The sequence below is a fragment of the Podarcis melisellensis genome (assembly GCF_964234715.1).
Source record: "Podarcis melisellensis genome assembly, chromosome: 1".
Lineage (NCBI taxonomy): Eukaryota > Metazoa > Chordata > Lepidosauria > Squamata > Lacertidae > Podarcis > Podarcis melisellensis.
The window spans coordinates 61,380,186-61,401,888 of record NC_138528.1 but is presented as its reverse complement, the minus strand read 5'-3'; the positions used below and the strand labels follow the sequence as shown (position 1 = coordinate 61,401,888).

General features: G+C 41.6%; 1 protein-coding gene across 3 annotated transcripts in view; it reads right to left on the bottom strand.

The window, feature by feature from the left end:
* The window catches only part of ANO3 (anoctamin 3), a 232,421-nt gene that overhangs the window by 93,986 nt on the left and 116,732 nt on the right, over positions 1–21,703 (bottom strand). For all 3 annotated transcript variants that reach the window (XM_081882795.1, XM_081882796.1, XM_081882797.1), the window contains exons 2-3: positions 5,797–6,003; positions 5,592–5,663 (exon numbers count right to left, since the gene is read on the bottom strand). In XM_081882795.1, coding sequence (XP_081738921.1) covers positions 5,592–5,663; positions 5,797–6,003 — 279 coding nt within the window. The remainder of the gene's footprint in view (positions 1–5,591; positions 5,664–5,796; positions 6,004–21,703) is intronic.

The window sequence follows — 21,703 nt, the reverse complement described above, 5'->3', positions numbered from 1 at the left end:
AGCCAGATCTAACATGTGCAAAATAAGCATTACTCAGAAACAAGTAGAGATAGGGCTGAAATTTATTCACTAGACACTTAATTTGCACTCCCTACAGCAATATGCAGATCGAAACACGGCTCTTTCAAATTTTGCAGTTTTCTGAATTTTGTGGTGCAGTTCTCCAACCAAAATTTGTGTACAAAAAAGCATATATGAAAGGAAAGTGTATACAGAGGGTTACATTCTGGGGATAGTGCACAAAGCCAAAATTGTGCATAGTAAAAATACATTGGGTCTAATGGTGGGTGATATTATTATTATTAATAATAATTGAATTTATATGCCACCCTATACCTTGAGGTCTTAGGACAGTTTACAGAATAAAATCAAAATATAAAACCACAAAATACATAATCATAACAAAATCTACCCAATAACCCCTCCCAAAAACCCTCACCTTTTAAAATACCAAAGGCTCCCCCCAGGTGCCTGCTCCTTTTTTGCCACCTTTATTTTTTTAAAAAAATTGTTGCCAACCACATAAAGCTGAATGCACTCAAGTTAATATGTATAAGCTGTGAGTTACTTGTACACAGCCTGGATATTTGTGCATATACAGAAATGCATTATTCTGTGGAAATTGCTTGTAAAAGAAGACGAAGAAAGGACTGACAGAAATGCACAGAGAATGCATATACTTTTCCATGCAGACTTAAAAAATTGTTCGTAAACTGATGTAGAACTGGAGCAAACTAAACTTAAGACCCAGCTGGGGGAGGGAGGGAGAGGGAGAGGGAGAGGGAGAGGGAGAGGGAGAGGGAGAGGGAGAGGGAGAGGGAGAGGGAGAGGGAGAGGGAGAGAGAGAGAGAGAGAGAGAGAGAGAGAGAGAGAGAGAGAGATTGACAACCAAGCCCCATTGATTTTGATGGGTTGTTTTCAGACAATGCCTCAGATCCCAAAAGCAGCTTTTCATGGGTCACAAAATCTTCCACATCCTCTTTTCCCAGTATCATACAATTAGGAACTCTGAATCCAAGCCAATATTTCTTAGGCCCTTGTTTTGTTAAGCAGTTGGACTACTATGTAATCTTTAGGGAAGTGAAACCCTTAGCCCACTCTTAGAAATGATTTGAAATTCCCCACCCTCACCCTTAGCAAGCTTTGAATTTTTTTATGACTAATAAATGTGATGATTAAGCTGCAGAGATGAAAGCTGACTTTACAAGCAGCCTTGTCATATACAAACACACACATTATTTGGGAGTAGTTTTCTAAATCATGTTTTCATCTTCAGACCATTCATTAAGCCAGTCTTCTAAGAAGACACCCTGGAATGATTACTTAATTCACATAGAATTCCAACGGTAGAATGGAATTTTTCACTAGGCTAGTTTCATTATTATCCTAGCGAAATAATGTATTGATTCTAAGTACTGGAACATCATCGTAAAGATACAAGATCAGCACAACTCTTTGTGGTGGACGGCAGGTCGAGGGCAGTAGTAGCCATTGATTTTCACACCTTCTGCATCTTTGCTGTCTGGAAAGGTAATTTCAATTTCAATTACTCTTTCATGAATTAATTGTGTCTTAGATGACCACACACAACACTTCACTCCATCCAAATGATGCAGTATCATCTTCTATAATTTAGTTTAACTTAGTACATAAGTAATATTTCATGACCAAGGTGAAATATTGAAGAAGACAGGTTTTTTTATTTTTTATTTTTTGGAGTACCCAAATTCAAACTCACCGGCTGGCATGCAAGAGAACATGGCAGGCTATTAATATGCATGTGACACAGATGCTGGCAACTTCAGAATCCTAAAAATAGCACTAATGATCTCTGTGCCAAAGAGCTGGGAGTCCCTGAATCTACTAAAGGAATATATTCTACAATCTAGGATATTACAGTGGCAGGGAAGTTCTCAGATTCTATTGCAGAAGTTTCTGGTGTGCATTAAACCCATATTCATGGGTGAATCTCACTGGTTCTTATTTACCAATTTTCAGACAAATTATGTTCTAGAAATAGCAGAATTTATAATCTCATCAGGAAACTAGCATTCCTATTTTGTTGGCTAATGTAGATATAACAAACTCCCAACTTGATTAGAATGGCCTCACATACTCTCACCCAGTTCTCCCTGGTTTGTAATAACTGTGGGGTTCATATCTGCTTTAAATCCTGGTTACAAAATCTAATTATCTAATTACAGGCCTGGTAAATATTCTTAATGCTGATGTATTGCACATATAATGCTGTTGTTACAACAATTTGTGGAAGGCATGGCAGAATTCACTGGGAATAGAGAAGGGAACATTCAAATCCACAGCACATTTTTAAACTCTCAGCCATGGAGCAGTTACATTTGCACCATTCCAGTGATCCTGGAGCCAACAAAAAAGGAATTTGAAAATTAAATTATAGCATATACAAAAAAGCATTACTGCTTGGGATGCAAAGATTACTATCTCTTAAAACTAAAAAAAAAGAAAGAGATCCACTAAAAGTAGTTCACACGGATTCTGAACATCAAATAGTAAAGCAAACATTGATTTCCTTTAATTACTTGGCTTCCTTTGATGATTTCAGCTGTGTCATCTTTAAAAACCAAAGCACAGATTCTTCACAGATTTTATCTATGCACAGCCATTCCCCCAAGAAAAGCTTGTTTAGTGCCTCCTATGCTCATGCACATGGTCAACATTTTAAACACAGTTTTACTAAGCTTTTTTTGCAATTTATTTGAAATCTCAAGGTGGCATGTAGGTTAATTAATATGCTGACTCTACAGATTACTCCACAAACTGATTGATGTGTTGGGAGTGTTTCCATTCCGTGTCTAAAAGTAAACCGTGTTTTCTCTTATTAAAGAGGGAACATGCTTTATGTCTTTGTACATAAAACTTCTCTGTGAAACTTCTGCCATATATAAATTTCAGCACTTGTATAATGGAAAGTAACCACATTCAAAACAGAGGTCTGGATCCAGACTGTCTATTCCATGAACAGAAAGTCTCCTTCCAGTTGCGGAAAGACTGAAATCTGGTGAAACCTTCTAAGGAATGAATGGGGTGGTGACTTTTGCCAATTTCCCCTTTCCCCTGCATAGCTGCAGTTTAGACCATCAAGGGTAGCCCAGTGTAGACTGCTATAATATACCGTGGCTTGAACAAACCCCCATTTCTGTATGAGACATGATGGGAAGCTCCTTTTTGTTACAAACCACAGAACCTTTAAACTTTGTCTCATCATGTGCAAACCAGGAAAGAAAAGTTTACAAGTAGCACATTCTTTCAGTGCAGCACATAATTATGCCTTTGCAAGCTGTGAGTCAAATCAACTGCAGACCACCAGATATGCCTGCAGCTTGCCATATGCCTCCAGTCTTTGTTGCTGGCCTAGGACTGCAAAAATTGGGTGTGTGGATCCCCAAATATCTTTTTGGCTATGATAGGTGGCTGGAAAGCGGCATTCGCCTTGCTGGATTACAGATTCTTCAGACCAAATCTGAATCATTTCATCAATGATGAACCGTATCGTTCCAGAACTGAATCTTTAGCCACTGCTTCCCTGCAATAGGATTCTCCACCCATCGGATTATCATCAACATTTTTTTTTTGCCCATACACATCCAAACCATGAGACAAGGTTATTATCCATACTCATTCAGAGCACCTTGTCGTTCTAAACATGGCAATTCCATCTTATTGTATTGTTGGCTCAAAGTTCAGCTGGAATTTAGCCTTTTGCACTAATGGCTTCAGTGGCCGTGCTTCCTTGCCTTCTTTTGTACAGAGCTGTACCGTTTCCCCTTTTATTTGTCCTTCCTAGAAGCTTCATGATTAAATATTTATCTCACACACTTAATTCAGATCCATCTTTTAATATCCTCCTGGGGCAGTTCGTAGTAGATCACTGAAGAAATGAAAGTCATTAATCACAGGGGTTATGTAAGCCCCGTCAGCATTCCAAGAGTGACTGCAGTCATGTCGTCCTGACTTTTTCATGCAACACCTCCGTGGCCAGAGGGTTTCACAAGAAGAACAAGCCCCATTTAATAGGTCTTGTGATAGTGGAAATGTGGATCAGAGGCTACAGCTTAAAAACAAAAATACCTCTGTACAAAGTCTGAAGCTGCAATTGTAAGTACAGTCACCCTCGCACTGATCCATGTTCCACTCATTTCTGACCATGTACAGTATATGCGCAGCACTGGAAAATCATTAAATGATTCAATTCATACCCAGAAATAGCAAGAGAGTGCTGGACAGACTTTGAGGCTCATAAGGGGACCCTACCTGGAGCCTGAAGAGGACATCAATGAGGGCACAGGAAGCCCCAAAGAGACACAGCGGGGCATTGTACTGCTCAGCCTCTCCACCTAACAGCTGATATGTGGGGTAGCACAGCAGCAGCAATCACTTTCCTCTGCATCCTACAGCCTCCTGCCGGCCTCAGAGCTTCAATTCTAGTTGTGGATATTATTAGATACAGGATTTTTTTGGTATGGATTGAAGAGAGAGCAGCAAGGAGGGTGTTTAAAGGGTGTCTAGAAGGTAATCCCAATTTTATGCAATTTCACTTATGTGCACGGGCCCCCAGAACGTAACCAGCACATAAGTAGGGAGTCGCCTGTATGCTTAGGACAGAATTACACACAATGGATTAACAGTGTTGATCCAACCTTCACATTTTATGTTCTTAACCTAAATATGTATGACCTAAGTGAGAGATCACATCACATCAAAATGTATGCATCTACTAAAATGAAGGAGGGGACCCTGCATTTTAGCAGGGGATTGTGGTGCACACTTGCTCCTGAATCTGAAAGGGGATTGCATAGAATCTTGCCAAACTCAGCAGGATTTAACCCCCACTCATCACCTGATAAGAGGGGCTTAAATTCTGCTCAGCTTGGTTGCATACTACTGATCTCTGCTGGGAGCAGACACAAACAGCCAACACAAGGTTTAATCCCACTTTCCCACTCATCAGATGTCATCACATGATTGACAGGTGGGGAGCCCCACTCACATGTCAAATTTGGCCCAAGAGGCAGATCCTGATATACATCCGGTCTATGGGTCTAAAAAGGTTCCCCACCCCTACCATACAGATTTGCATAGAATCACCTTACTGAATCAGGAAGAGGTTTACTTGGAATCCTGCAGAATTCAGGAAGATTTAAACTACACTCATCAGCTGGTGAGCGATGGTTAAATCCTGCTTAGATTGGTTGTGCACTGCTGTTTTCTGTGGGAACTGGCAGGAACAGCCAATGCAGGATTTAACTCCATCCTTGTATTCATCAGATGATGTCATGAATGACATCAGCTAATGGGTTTATGGACGTGAATGTGGTTGGGGGGAAACATGAGTAAACTTGCTTGGCCTGTGCTCTAGAGGCCCCATGGCCTACCTAGTTGAATTACCAGAGAAGAATTAAAGGCCAACACACAGGAATTTCAATTGCTGCTTTAAAATGAATCTTTCAGAGGTTAATAACTTCACATTTCAGCTCTAGGTTGCCCAAAGTGGAAGGAAAGGGGGATTATTTTGAACAATCACAATAGAATATAACTGAGCAGGGCAAACTCACCTAAGAACGGATCGCTGTATTCTGTATTAGATAATTTGAGTAAATTGTTTTCCAAGGTTTCCATCACTTTAGCTGAAAGGCATAATAAACATTTTACATTCAGGTCACTGTTTATATCACACGGCCCCGTTCCTTTTGTTTGCTACGTTCAGAATGTATCACAGATGTGGAAGAATGCCAGTGGCCTCAGTGTGCCAGAGCTCACCTCGTTCTGACACTACATCGACGGTAGCGGTTGATGTCCCTGCAGTCACTAGCTGAGGTTGAGGCTGCACTCGATTTGGCTGCAGGAATGAGGAATGCTTGCTGAGGCTGTGCGGGTGTGTTTGGCTCTGCGCAAGGCATGGCAAGGATCTCCGGGATGGTTTCAATGGGGGCTCTTTGACATTCTCGCTCTTGCTAGTGTTCATGCCTGAAACAAAAGATAGAACCGTTAAGGAAATATTAATCAATTTCTCTCAACTGCTGGAAGGGAATTTGAACCTGCACTGCAAAAGTCGTTTTTACAGCAATAATCTTGACAGTTTTATGTACAAAACAATCTGCAAATGTGTTGGAATCTTTTAACGGCACAAACAGAGACAGTAAACATGTGGGCTACTGGTTACTTTCAAAATAAAGAGAGTTTTTACACTCAGTGGCTTGCACCCAATTTCTGCTAACATAAAGCAGGGAGTTTGATTTTCTTCAACACCTCCTACCCACTTAAGAGGCCTGCCTGATCCCTGTAAAGCAGTTTTTGAGAGTTGGTGTGTAACTCGACAAACTGAATTGCAGAAGGTGTAGAGGTCAGTGGTCTGCTGAGTGGGGAGGTTTCATTATGCCTTTACTTATGCAAACAGATCAAGTTTCAGTTATGACAATACTGCCACTGGGTACATCATAATATGTTTTAAAACTGATAAAGGCTTACAGGCATGCAAGTAATACTTCCCAAGCTACGCCTCTGTTGTAGAAGTGACTCTGAATATGCAACAACAAAACTAGGCATATTTAGAAATCCAAGTTAAAATACAAATTGATGAGTGAAATTGTAAAACCCATGTATGCACAACCTTTGAAGACGATGATGATTTTCATTCTGCTCTTCCTCCGAAAGATGCCCGGGGCAGCCAGACACCAGAGCTTAGAACATTACAAAAATTGAAACTAACATTACAGTTCTGCCATGAATAATAGCAATTTTGAAGGCTGCTATAAACCTACTGCTCTTCAAGTATCAAATGTGTTTTGACCCCACTTGATCATGAATCCAAACTCAGATCCCAGCCCCCCAAAAAACTGCAATGCTCAGATCAGTGTGATACAGTACATATGCAGAAGAACTACTCAAAGGCACTGCAAGTAATACACATAACTACTCAAAGGATTTGATATGCCAAGGCACAGCAGGCCATACTTAAGTGATGCCCTTGATCCAACAAGGACACACACTTTGCAATTGTGTTATAAAGGAATGGTGTCAGGGAACTGCCATCGGAGACAGAGGGAGAGGGAGGGCTCCAGAGGGGTTCCGGAGAGCGTCCTGGGAGGGAGAGAAGCAGCCCATCTTCTGGGGAAGGAATTCAGCGTAGCACCAGTGGAGAAGGGGGGAAGATGGGGGAATCGGCGAGGTGGCTCCATGACTCCTCGCCGGAGACCAGCGGGGAGAGCACGGGTCCTCCGCTGCCCACACCCTCCCTGCGCAGAAGGCTTCCGCGCAGGGAGAGTAGGTGGCGACTAGGCGTCAAAGTGCTTCTTTGCTGGAAGAAGTTCAAGAAACTCCCACTGACGGATTCTGCCAGCGATTGAGACAGCCATGGGTGAGTGGCTGTCCGGACAGAAAGGGTTCACCCAGGTAACCCAGCCAGGTGTGGCGTCGATTTACGCACGAGCAACCCCTAGAACCATTACAGATGGGGTAGTCACAGCAAGAGATTCTGCTCCTCAACAAGCAACCTAGCACTCCACCTAGAGGGCTGAACTAGTCAAAAGTTGTGCATAAGTACTCCTTTGCATAGATGTCAGCTGGGCCTCCAATGACAAATTAAATCAAGTAGCTACATACCTGTTCTTTCAAGGCAAGTACTAGCCTTTCTAGCACCGATTGTTCCCCTAATTTCTGGACACAAAATCTGCCGCCCCATCTCTGTCTTATCAGTCTCCATACTCTGGTCCAACACCTTCAAAGCTTCTTCTGATTCACATAGAGTCAGAGATTGGATGACCATCTGTCAAGGATTCTTTAGTTGAGATTCCTGCATTGCATGGGGTTGGGCTAGATGACTCCTAAGGTCCTTTCCAACTCTATGATTCTATGAAATATAGCACAGTGTGTCATCACCTTGAAGTGGACTGTAGTTAATTAATGAAACTTTTATTGGTCTTTGAGGTGCCACAAGGCATGCTACTTTTGCTGCAAGGGATTAACTTGGCTATTCCTAGCAGTTCTTGAATCCACTTTGTATCTACTAATGCTGTCAAACTTTGTCAGGTGCGAGCATAACTTTGCTTATCATTTTATGGCAGTGTGAAGATATTACATCCTCTGATCTCCACACACAGAGACCTCTTGCTCTTTGTAGTAGCCTAGTGTGAATGGAGATAGAAACAGGACTCTGTAATGCCCTTTGGTGATTCCTCCATGCACCGTTACTGTGACCATACGGAGTAGGAACATAGCCAAAATGTTAAGTAGTTTAATCTTGCTGAACAGCCATTCAACACTCCGATAAAATATTGGAGCAGTGAGCATTAAAGGATGCCTTAAAAATGATGTCTAAGACCATCTTGGTAATCTTTCTTAAACCAATCTTTGAAAAAGCCAGTAAAAGGGTTTTTTAGTAATAATAATTATGTGTTACTCTTATGGGTATTTCTTGTACAGCCTCCTGCTTTTCTCAGAAGAATCACTGCCACAGATAGCAATTAGGTAAACTTATGTGATCCTTAAAAATGAAGCTCAAAAGGGTTATCTTTCCCAATAGTAGCAGTAGTTTCCAAAATGTAAAGCTTGCTGTAGCTTTCTTTTATTTCCCAAAACATCAAAGTAGAAGAGCACCAGATTATTTGTGATTTTTGTGTTGACTACTGAACAAAGACCTGGCTCTTGAGATGTGAGAGGGATGTTCCTGGCACATGATTGGGCCTTTCCTCTCCATTACAGGCTCCCTGAACTCCAGAAAGTGAACCCTCCAAAATGACAGTCAAGGGCCCAGGCTGAAGTGGAGGGGTTGCTCACCAGATGTTGCTGGACTCCAACTCCCAGCAACCCCAAGCAGCATGGTCAATGGTCAGAGAGGATGGGAATTGTAGTCCAGCAACATAGGGAGAGCCACAGGTCAACCACACCTGCTGTAAAGGGAAGAGGGAATCAGGACATTGGGATTGCCACCCTGAGCTAGTGGAATTTCCTTTTCCTTCTGCAAGTGTGTCTTTGGAGCTAAGCCAATGTACTCTTCCACCACTTACATAAGGACCACAACGCACATTATTGGTCAACTTTTATACATTTCAGGATATGCTCCTTACAGCAGGAGATAAGGCAGCTCTCTGCCCCAGATGTTGATTTAGGTAAGCTTATGCAGACAAAAAGACCAATCTTTTCCAGCAGTCTCAATTTCCACTTTCCAAAACATAACCCTTGCTATTTTTTTCCCTTTTATTTACTGAAATATCAAAGTAGAAGAGTGTCAGGTGATTTGTGACTATTGCATTTACTCTATAAACATAGCTTTAAAAACAACAACCCAGAATGGACTACAAATCTAACCAAACAAATCTAACCAAATTGTCAGATGGCTTTGTGCCACCCCAGTTAATAGTAATTTATTTCCTGAAACACTAAAATCATATTTCCACACAAGTTGCCAGCATAAGTAGCAATCGTTTTAGGGAATGGCAAGATAAAAGTATTATGAGTGAATAGATACAGACATCTTCCTTACAGACTTACCGTTATTGATTCTTTAAATATTTATTCTCCTGCCTCAGAATTCCATTTGATTACTAAAATTTCAGCACCATAAATGCTTCAGACCTGCCCTACAAGATCCAGCAACAAACCTATATTGTGTATGTATCAGAGAAGGTTAACAATCCGATAATTCTGATCTTGTTGGGACACTGATGAACACTATAGAGTTCTATAAAAGACTTTGCCCCAATCATTTCAATGGCAGGGACTTGTGAAGAACTGCTCCTCTCATGTAAGTGAATTGGAAAGTCCATTCCTGATCAAGGCCAGAGCCCATGGGTTGATGCCCAAAGCAAGCAGATGTGGTGCTACCCACATATTGTGCTATTACTGTCACGGATCCTGGAAGCTGAAGAGACAGGGACATTGTGTCCATTGGTCAATGTATCAAATGAAGTCAACTGAGAAACATATTTGATTGTCTTAACCTTCACTGGACATGTCTTCTGGGACTGTCCAGTCCCCCCACAGAGCAAAGAAATAAGATGCTGAATGATAATGGCAAGCTGAAATTGAGACTTCATTCTTCATCAAAGTGATCAGAATATGTTAATATGTCGGTGGGTTCTTGATCTAAGAATCTTAGTTGAATCAAGTAGGGTTTTCAATACCATGTGCAATATTTACTTGGAATAAGAACAGCAATGTATCAGTATTTCCCAATCCCCTGCATCTCATATAAAGAGTGTAAACTGGTAGCCACCCTCTGTTTTTTGCATCCTGGCAGAAAGATGGCAGGCCTTAGGATGTGGGGAGTACAATTCTGCTAAGTCTCTGGGTTCTCTTAGCAGCTTTCAATACCACTGACCACATTCTTTCAATACCACTGACCACCTATTCTTCCACATAGGTTCTCTGGGATAGGAGTTGGACACACAATGATATGATGGTTCTGGAGAGCTAATTTCAAAAGGAAGTGCTATACATGGCCCTTTGGCATCTATGCTATAGGCTCCTGAATTTTTAAAAAAACATTTACAAGAAACAATAGGGAGAGGTCACCTAGGGATATGGGATGAGGCTCCATCAGTATGCTGAATACACCCTGCTCTCTCTTTCTTTTTAATCTAATCCGGATGAAGTGGTGGAAGTCTTGGATCAGTGCCTAGCAACAGTAATTGGCTGGATAATGGGCTAATAACTGAAAACTCAGCTATATAGTTGCAGTATACCTGAAGGAACATCTCCACCCTCATCGTTCAACCCAGACACTGAGGTCCAGCTCCAAGGTTCTTCTGGCGGTTCCCTCACTGCAAGAAGTGATGTTACAGGGAACCAGGCAGAGGGTGGCTTAGGTAGTGGATTGCCCTCTCATCAGATGTCACGGAAATAAACAACTACCTGACTTTTAGAAGACACCTGAAGGCAGAAGGTTTAGGGAAGTTTTTAATGTTTGATGTTTTATTGTCTTTTAAATATTCTGTTGGGAGCTGCCCAGAGTGGCTGGGGAAAATCAGCCAGATGGGCGGAGTATAAATAAATAAATTATTATTATTATTATTATTATTATTATTATTATTATTATTAAACATTTTAAGTTTGTTGAAAAGTGCAATATACAAAGGTGAGCTATGGCAAATTCAATATATTTCCCAAAAACTTTTTTTAAAGCATTTTCACAGTGTTTTCTTATATGTGTGTAGATTCCACCAAGGTGAAGGTTCTATGAGTAGATGGTTTGTCTGTTCGGGAAGGTGGTGCTTCACAGCAGAGGCAGATTTAGGGGAGCACAGGCAGTTGGTTGCACTGGGCATGGAACTTCAGGGGTGTTCCTAGGGATGCTGCGACTATGATTCAGAATGGTGTGAGAGAGGCAGAGGGGTGCCAAATTTTGGCATTGCACATTGAAGACATTTGGAAGGACATTGGGAAATATTAAAGAATGGGGGCAGGGCGGTTACTGAACAAGGTGCATTTTCAATTTTTTTTTAAGTATCCAGAGTACAGACCTGCAGGCTTTCTAGTTTATGAAGTAATTAACACTTCAAAGCAAAAACATTGTGCTTCCCTGGTGAAAACAACAACACAGAGATAACTAGTTTGCCTTTATATATTCTTGCTTCTGTTATACCTAGGATCTGAATTTCATAATTATAGCCCAAAGATAGAAACAAGCTGCAGATGAAAACATGATGAAATCTAGAGACTGAATGAGGTTCCACTTTTCAGAGAAGAGACATGTGTTTGTAAAATTTCAGACAAGATGTGTAAGACATCTCTGATGCCATCACAAGAGAAAAAGAAAAGCAAATTCAAGAGGTATAGAGAAATAAGGGAAGGTGGGTTCATTAAAGCCTTTTCCTGCTTACATTTTTTCCATGCCCAACTGTCTCCTTAAGCCACTTTTTCTCTTGTGAGGTTAAAAAAACGATGTGTGGTTCTATATAATATAATTAGCTGACATAGCTGGCATGTAATATAATACATTTTACAAGTATGAAATCAATTCTCAATGTAAAATATACAATAACAAGAGCATTAAACCATTCTTAATATGACTATGAATATATTCAGAATTCCAGGATAAAAAGCAGGGCAGTTAAAACAGGTAACACAATCATGTTAGAAATTCAAGTTCATATATTTTGTTGGACCAAACAGGATTACCTTCACTTCCACATTCCTGGTTCCTTATTTAATGCTTTAGTTCAGTGACTTAAAATTTGCTGTTGCATTCTATACGGTGATGCAAATGTTATTGTGTGCTATCAAGTGTAGGCATGGTGATTTTAATAGTGAAGGGACAAACTCCTGGTCAGACATCTTGAAAATGGGCTTGGAAAATGAATGGATTTCTGCAAATTAAAAAATAATTAAATAGCTCTGGGTGCAACGTCAACCCAAATTAATGCTTCCCACATGCAAAATAATCATATCACCAAGGACATGATGGGGCCTGAGCCCTTATCCTGAGTGAGTCTCCACATCACTGTTCTCGCGCCCACCTGGTTGCCTGGCTGCCTCCTTCCACACGTACCTTTACCTGGTTTGTGGTTGTGGAGGCAGTGTGATAAAGCATGGGAGTGAAGTCATTTGTCTCTTCCTCCCCCAGCTGGTTCTTCGTAGAGTGGACTTGACTTCTCTTGCTCAGATTAAAATATCTAAGCCAGAGAAGAGGAGTTTTGGGATTGTAACACTTGCCTTGTGTTTCAGGGGGAGCTGTTTCATCATGTCCTTGCACAGATCCAGCTCTATTTCCTTGTCTCGGGGGCATTTTTGTGGGAACTGGTTCTTGGGGTAACAACAAAAGAGTAGGAAATGCACCTGTAGTTTCATATGGATGCCATGCAATTTTTGTTGCTTTACTAGATTTGAGTGTGATTTTTTAGGAATCTTTTGTAAGCCATTGTGGCCACCTCTTGGGGCTATTAAATGAGCTATAGGAATTCTAAATAAATAAATGACCAAGCACCAAAGCTAGGAATTGCCATCAAGTTAAATTTTAGAAATGAAGGCCTTTGATTTGTGCAGAGCGAGTGGAAGATATGCTATTTTGCTTCCTGAAGAACTTGCTCATGCAAAATGTGCACATTTGTAAATAAAAGAACATCACAACAAAGCCATAAACCTCGCAAGCACGTTCCTCTTAAGAAAAAAAGCAAACACTGTAGCGGCGGTGCCTGCTACTTCCTATCACTGAGGGAGATGAGAGAGCCATGAACATGAAAGCAGTATTTTGAGAACCATTTCCTTCAATGGACTTTAAGCAGCTTAAATCTCGAAGAGAGGAAACTTTTAAAAAGAAATTTGTATTACCACCACAGTTATTACTTTGATGGCTGACCATTTAGATCTTAGATGCTTTAACTGGCAATTAAGCAAGACTTCGTGAAATCCAAATATGAAGTTCTCAGATCAGAGGAAGCATTTATATATCACACTGATTCATCTATCTCTAGTAAGAAGTGAATTATCCAGTCAAGAGAAAGAGAGAGAAAAAGAGGAGGGGAAGGAGAGAGATAGAGAGAGAGAGACCTTTTTGCCTATTAGTGCTACCAAAAGCACTTCCCCAGTTCCAGAATGAAAGTAGCCAGTGCTTTCTTTCTTTAAAAAATGTTTAGGGGGACTCTCATTTTCCTACTCACATTGAAATCCTGCCCTTCAATGAGGCCAAACTTAGATTCACAAAATGTTTAGGGGTATGCGTCCCCCCGTGTCCCCCCAGGAAAAAAGCACTGAAAGTAGCTGAGACAATAAAGCATCCACAATAAAACTGCCAACAGACAATATTAGAAGAGCAGCATCAAAGTTATTCAAATGAGATCCATGGACACACTAAAATCATCTTCAAATGCCCAGTGTAAGGATTTCTTTACTGTCCTCCCTGACTCCTCAAATAGTCGTGCATCTTGTAACTGTTAATCTTACAGGCACTTTCCTTGGAGCAGATCTCTAGTTGGTGATCCAAGCGAATAGGAAGAAGAAAGGGAGCACAGATGATATGGATTCTGACCACGTAGTACGTCTTCAGTAGTTAACACCAGCACCTTGACTTGAATTTAGAAACACAATCCAGCAGAACTCAGTTAGGATTACATCCCATTTAGCACTCTGTGACGGAGCTACTGTAGGCTCTGCTTGTTTTTGCTGGATGGTGCCCCATGTGATTTATGAGACCTGTAATAATTAAACAAGCCTGAACAAACAGCAGACAGGGGTTAAATTAATAAGAAGGTTGTGCTGTATTCCCTAATGCAGCAAAATAATGTAAATACCAGGTCTCTGGTGGCACAGGCCCTGAGAGTATGTGTGTGTGTTAAGCAAGAATAGGAACTATAGTCTCACAGGGAGGAATGGAAAAGAGACACAGCTCATATTATTCATCTCTCCTTAGGAAAATATATGAGCTAATATATTCCTTTACGTGTTAAGAGAAGAAATATGTATTCCTTCTTTATCCAAAAGGCACATGTGATGATGAAAGGGATCCATGAGGAGACCTCTACGCACAGTGGCTTGAATCACCCAATTCAAAACCCTTCATTTTGAGGGAGAAGAATCATGCAAAGCCTCCGTACCTATGAGCACCTTGGGCCACAAAGCAGATAGAGGAGAGGCATGCACCTTCTCCAAGAAAGCCATCTAGGCGAATGATTTAACTGAGACGGCAACAGTACGCATTAAGTGAACAGAGGTTTACCCTAGATAGGCATTGCAGTCTGCTTTAGTAGAACCATGGGCATTTCTTCAACCAACACAACTCTTACTTGCTGTTGGCAAGTTTATATCTGTGACCCAAGAATAAATTTACGCAGATGAAACACTGAACTGCGATTGTGTTTTATTCGAATAATAAGCTAGAAACTATGCAACTGTAAGTACCTGAAGCAGATAAGCATTCCACATGGAACTGAAGTAATATATTTCCTTTCAAATTTTTATCCTTTCAAAAACAGCTTCATTTTTCTGCTTGTCCATTTCTATGATGTGCACACTTTATAATTTATAAACACCTGGAAGCGTTTCATGAAAGGGGAGTTGCTAATTGAAGAGATTTGAGAATAGCTCCCATCCTATGGTCAGACCATATGGATGCGCTGCAGGAGAACAAATGGAACAGTGTTTAATTGTCTCTAAATATCATCTCCTGCTGAACTCCTCTCAATCAGTTCTCAAAAGGAATATATAATGCATACTATACAGATGCATTGTAAAGTATTTAGTAACATTTTAGCATACACTTATCTTGCTTTTTAGAACAGAAATTGATCTTTTGTCTCCTAGGTATGCTTTTCCTCAGATCATGCATGCCAGTGCTGCTCAGGGTAGTAGTTTATAATAACAAAATAAAAATTTACAAGGTGCTACTGCCATAAATCATATACATCTATATGTCTCCTGGTAGATGAAATAATCTGGCAAAGTATCTATCACATTCTTATAATTACTGTTTTATGAACCAAAAAGTGGATTATTGACTCTGAAACACAAAGTCACACAAAGCATCACTCCTTCAACCTATCATCCCATCATCATTTCAATTGCTCATCTTATTTTGTAACTAGAACTTTTTTATTGTTTTGAGCTAGGAACATGAGATATGTTAATCTGAGGACATTCACAGAGGTAAAGTTTCCTTTTCCCTCCTTCTTGGTGCAGTCCCCTGCCACTCCAGAAAAAAATGGTTTATTTATGTCGCAACCATGAAGGCTTGAATTTTGCTAGCCCAGAGATGGAAAGTGAGTGAGATCCCTATTAAGGAAGATTGGCAATTTAAGATGATAGAATTTGTGGAAGCAGCAGGTTTAACTTTTATTCCATAGAGCAAGAAGAAACCTGATTCAAAGAGGAGTGGAATTTTTGTGTGGAATATTTAGAAAATAATTGTGCATAATTAAATGCTAGTAGCATTTAGATACATTCAACAGTATGGTAAATATTTGAAGGACGTAAAATGGAGAAACAATTAGACTGGCTACAGTAAAATATGCAGGAATGATAGATAAATAAAATGAACCATGAAAGGGGAAGGAGAGAAGTCAATTGTTACATGGTAGTATGTAAAAAGTTTATTTTGAGATGTATAAACTGAAAAATTAATTAAAATTGTTATAAAAAGGGGGGAGAAGAAGAAAATATTGGAGCATTGGGGCCCTTCCTGAAGAATGTGGGATGGGGTACGTAGGATTGTCAAGGGAGAGGAGGCTATGGGGAAGCTTCCTCCCTTGAATCACTGTTTGAAAGAGTTCTGCCCTCACACAGCAGCCTGGCAGCCCATCCTAAATTGTTTAGCCTGATCTCCAGGCCAATCCTCCTGTGAGGATTGGGGGGGGGGGGTGTTGCAGGTGGCTGAGAAAAGGAGAGTAGAGAAAAGTGCCCTTCTGCGAACTTCCTTACTTTGACACCTCTTAGGATCCAAGCCTTTGGAGCATTTTGTAACGTCCAAGGAAATGGCGAACAAAAATATATAAAATGTTTATCAACATTACCATAAGAAAAATTAGACAAAAAAAGAGGAAATGTAGCTTAAAAGGAAAACATGGACTAGGTCAGGCATGGAGAACTTCTGGCCCAGAGGCCCCAATTTGGCCCATGGCCCTGTTTACCCCCAGTCACACCCAGCTGTCACATACCTGGCATCACATCTGATGACAGGTATGGGGTATAGCAAGTCATGGTTGGAAAGGAACAAACATTAAAGGGCATTCCAATTATTCCTTTGCAAGTGTAGTTTGCCTTCAGCGCCTTTCAAATTCAGCTCTGAATGCAAGTCCACTGGGATTGTCACCAGCTGGAAGCTTCCAATCAGAGCGGCCAAGGGGAGCTGAACCCTCCCACAAGTCACTAAGCAAACCAAGTTTATCTCCTTATTTCAGTTTCAGCACACAGAAGTCCCTAACTGAATCACTATTCTCATCACCTCTTATGGGACGGATACTGGAAAGGGAACGTCTGAAGAGCTTAATGCTCCCCTCAAAGTTCCAAAGACTCAGATTAGGATGCAAATATACACACAAGCAACTCTGAAGCCTGTTTGATAGGCTCAACATGTTGACATAAAAGCCTAGCCTTTTCCATCATTTCTCAATTGGGAATTGTTTTCTGTTGACAGTGGATTAAATCAAATGCCAATTACAAGCACCATTGCTCTGAAGTCGTACGCAAAATAGTACCTCTGAGCTTCCTTTCTGAAGTTCTCCAATTACAATGCTTAAGGGCTTTTAGGTATGTGCTTTTAGGGCTTTTAGGTATGTGGGAGATAGCACCATTTCCAGGAATAGAGCAATATAGATGGATAGAACTATCCCCAATCCTGGCTAAATGGCTGAGCCAAGACTGGTGGAAATTATGCTGGCATGTGCCCTGAAAAATGAGAGTTCTAAACAGGGCTGGATTAACCATTAAGCAAAATAAGACCATGCTTAGGGCATCAAGGGAAGGGGGACACTGCATAAATTTTCCCTTGCCAGATTTACCAAGGACAATATGGTGCAGCTAAAAACAAAGGCTCCCACAATAATTGAAAAATTACAGACTAATAATAATAATAATAATAATAATAATAATAATAATATATTAATCTTGGGGATGTGACAAAGTAAGAATCTGGCTAACTGGTAAACTGTCACTCAGTCAACCAAGGCTCACATGTTTATATTTTGAATTAGATATATATGGAGGCACCAAAGTATTTTATGTGCTTAGGGCCTCTGAAGGTCTTAATCGGGCCCTAGTTCCAAAGGAGTGTGTTGGGGAAAATTAGGCTGAGGGTACTTGCTATGGATCCTAACTCTGTTCAGCTCAGTCATGCAACCTGACAACCTGGTGGACCTTACCCCAGCACAAAGGGTGGTGCAACTCAAACTATTATTTTAAAGGCTTGTTTTATCTCTGCTGGGCTTATGCAGGCTCAGCCAGAGTCTGTATCTGGTGTACTTTACACCAATTCAACTCAGTTGGTGTAATTTACGCTACTTCCCATATTTAGGACTGCTCCCAAAATTTCTCAGATTAGCATGCAAGCTTTCAAGTTCTCCAGAGCTCTTAATTGAGCTACATAGTAGGCATTTCTTCTGATGGTCAAGGATTAAAAGGCAATGGAAGACTGCCTGTTTAAACCCATTGTGAGATTCTCTTTCGCCAGTCATTCAAATATATGTGGGAAATTCCAAAGGACAGCCCCAAATGCTATATGTCATTGCTGATTACATCCATTATAAAGGGACATACAGTGAACCTGGCTATTTTAATGAAGAGTCAACAAGTGCATTACTGCCCTCTAGTGCAATAATACACTCATCGTTAATGACAGGAATCAGAAAATTGGGTGTGTGTGAGAGAGGGTTAAAAGTAGATTATAGGGGGGTTATTGTTCAAGTTGTATATCCTCATCCCTCTTCAGAACCCAGTTTGGTCAAAGACCTCCAGAAACAAGTGTACACAAATGGGAACAGATAATTCTTTAGACAATGTATCCAAAAGCAAACTTCTTTGATAATTTGGAAACACATTAGGCATTTGATTTTTTAAAAAAACATATCCCTACAGTTACAAAAACTGCTGATCAACATTTACAAAAGCTTCATATGCTGGTGGAGGTATTCAATGTTGGTTTTTCATCCCCTAATCACATTTGAGAAGAGGCTTCTCTCATTTTTGCACCTCCATTGATTGTAAACGGGGGCATTTTGCTTGTGCTGTAGCATCTGAAATATTGATGTGGTGTGCATTTTCAGGTGCATCATGATAAGCCAAAAGAAATGTATATAGTTTATCAGCTGTCTTAATGTCTTAGAAGCAAAATATTATGAAACAGAGTGATCCTAATCAGGGCTGGATTTAGGTTTGATGAGGCCCTAACCTACTGAAGATAATGGGGCCCTTTATATGTCCAGCTGTCCTTTGTCAACAAAGTGTCACTAGTTGTGTGTGTGTATGTGTGTGTGTTGAATATATGTGATATAGTAATTTATGGACCTAACAGGTATCGAAAGCCATTTGCACATGTTACCATGCAACCAGTCCATGCAGAATGTTGGCACCCTATATATAGAAATGAGCAAACCAGTGATATTCTAGGGAGCAGGCTAGCAGGCAGGTCCCATTACTTACATCATAGGAGCCTACACAACACAAAACACTGTTGTTGTATGTAGGTTTTATTTTATTTACTTATTATCTTATATTTTGGAAATGTGCATCCAGTTGTTGTTTTTCTTAATTTTTTTGGGAGGCCCCCAAGAAAGTGGGGCCCTAAGCTATAGCTTGTTTAGCTTATATGTAAATCCGGCACTGAAGGGACGCAGGTGGCGCTGTGGGTTAAAGCCTCAGCGCCTAGGACTTGCCGATTGAAAGGTCGGCGGTTCGAATCCCTGCGGCGGGGTGCGCTCCCGCTGCTCGGTCCCAGCGCCTGCCAACCTAGCAGTTCGAAAGCACCTCCGGGTGCAAGTAGATAAATAGGGACCGCTTACCAGCGGGAAGGTAAACGGCGTTTCCGTGTGCCGCTCCGGCTCGCCAGAGCAGCGATGTCACGCTGGCCACGTGACCCGGAAGTGTCTCCGGACAGCGCTGGCCCCTGGCCTCTTAAGTGAGATGGGCGCACAACCCCAGAGTCTGTCAAGACTGGCCCGTACGGGCAGGGGTACCTTTACCTTTTTAAATCCGGCACTGATCCTAATAAGTGTGTGCGGCAGGGGTTGGGTGGCGGAAGAGGCAGAAAAACTGCCTAACCCAAAGCCCTGCCAGCCTCACTGTGTCATGGGGGAAAGTATCTGCACGTGTAGTTTGTTTGTTTTTTTACATTCCTATCAGTCCTCCACTGGCTTTTTGTTTTGTTTACAATTTCCCCATCCACTGACCCCAACAGGAGGGAGAAAGAAGCATGCAAACTCCAAGGCTGGCATATTTTCAGAGTTCTTTCCAATGAATCCAAAGTCTCACTTGGTCTGCTTCCAAGATGTCCCTGAAATGTGGTTTTTTTTCCCACCTTTCCACCATCAGAGCACTGACAGTGGAGGAGGGACAGCTATGCTGGAGCATACACTCTTGTCTCAGCGATGTCTATGCTGGCTTGGTCATGTGCGCAGAATGCAAGACAAAGATGTCTGCAAATGTGACATGAAGGTTGGCAACATCAACCCCACTATGTGGGAATCCCTTGCAGATGATCACAGTGGCTGGAGACAGACAGCAGTTCAATCCATAGGAGTGACTTGAGGACAAAACATGTCTCTCTGTATCTACAGCCATAGCTGTAACCTTCCAGCAGTCTGACTTCAACCCCAAAGGTGCACTCCTCCATTGTCTGCCATGACAGATGGATGCCACCAACAACAAATTGCTATATGAAACCAGGGTGATTGACCTGAGTCCTAAATGCTTGTACTGTAAACCTTAAGTTATTTCCACTGGTGTCAGTGTTTGCAGACACAAAGCATCTGAAATTGTATGCATCTACTACACTAATGCTCCCCTTTGGGAAAAGGCTGAACATGGAAAAATTCTTGACTTAAATTCCTAAGTGTGACCACCAGTTTGATTGAAACCTTCATCTTCCATCAAGAAAATGTTTAACACAGGGAAGGCTTGTGGCAGACTGCAAGCAGAGCGGCAAGAATATATATCAGCAAGAACTGACGTGCGGATTACTGTTTATCACATTTGCATCCCAACTTTTCTTTCCAAGGAGCACAAAAAAGCACATATGGGAATTATCCTATTTTATATTGTCATAGAAACCCTAGGAGGACATTTAGATTAGGAAAAGGTGCCTGGCCTAAGGCTACCCAGTGAGCATTGTGGCTGAAAAGGGACTTCAGATCAAAAGTCATCACAGTTCTCTGTCACACCAGCTCTATCTGAGCATTCTGTTGCCATGGAAAGTTGTCATGCAAGGTTTGGGGGGACTGGGGCATGCTAGCTCTGCCCCACTTTTCACTGTTTGAATTTCTGTGTGAAGTTGGGGCTTTCTGCTTCCAATACACACACACACACACACACACACACACGAAACCCTGGAAGAACAGAGTTTAAAAAATTCACAGTAAGCCTCCACAGATACAGAAAGCTCTGAATGTCATAGAATCAGCAAGGCAACCAGCCTGCACTTGCTGCAGGTGTACTTTTGCACATTCTCATGCAGGAAGACAAACATGGCATAGGTGTTGAAGGTCACTGCAGCAACTCCCTAGCCATCTATTTCTCTTGGACAGCACTTCAGGCCTTCCCCTAAAACTCCATCTCAAAATGCCCCTTTCACAAGTCCTGGTCACAAGCTTCCAGAGATTGGAATCAGCCAAACAGAACTGCTGCTGGCTGCCCCTCCCCCCCAAGTTCTAGTGTTATGAGAGAGCAAAAAACAAAACCCAACTTTTCTCTTGCCACTTTCTCCATGTCATAAAGGTAAAGGTAAAGGTACCCTTGCCCGTACGGGCCAGTCTTGCCAGACTCTGGGGTTGTGCGCCCATCTCACTCAAGAGGCCAAGGGCCAGCGCTGTCCGAAGACACTTCTGGGTCACGTGGCCAGCATGATATCGCTGCTCTGGCGAGCCAGAGCCGCACGCGGAAACGCCGTTTACCTTCCCGCTAGAAAGCGGTCCCTATTTATCTACTTGCACCCGGAGGTGCTTTCGAACTGCTAGGTTGGCAGGCGCTGGGACCGAGCAGCGGGAGCGCACCCCGCCGCAGGGATTCGAACCGCCGACCTTTCGATCGGCAA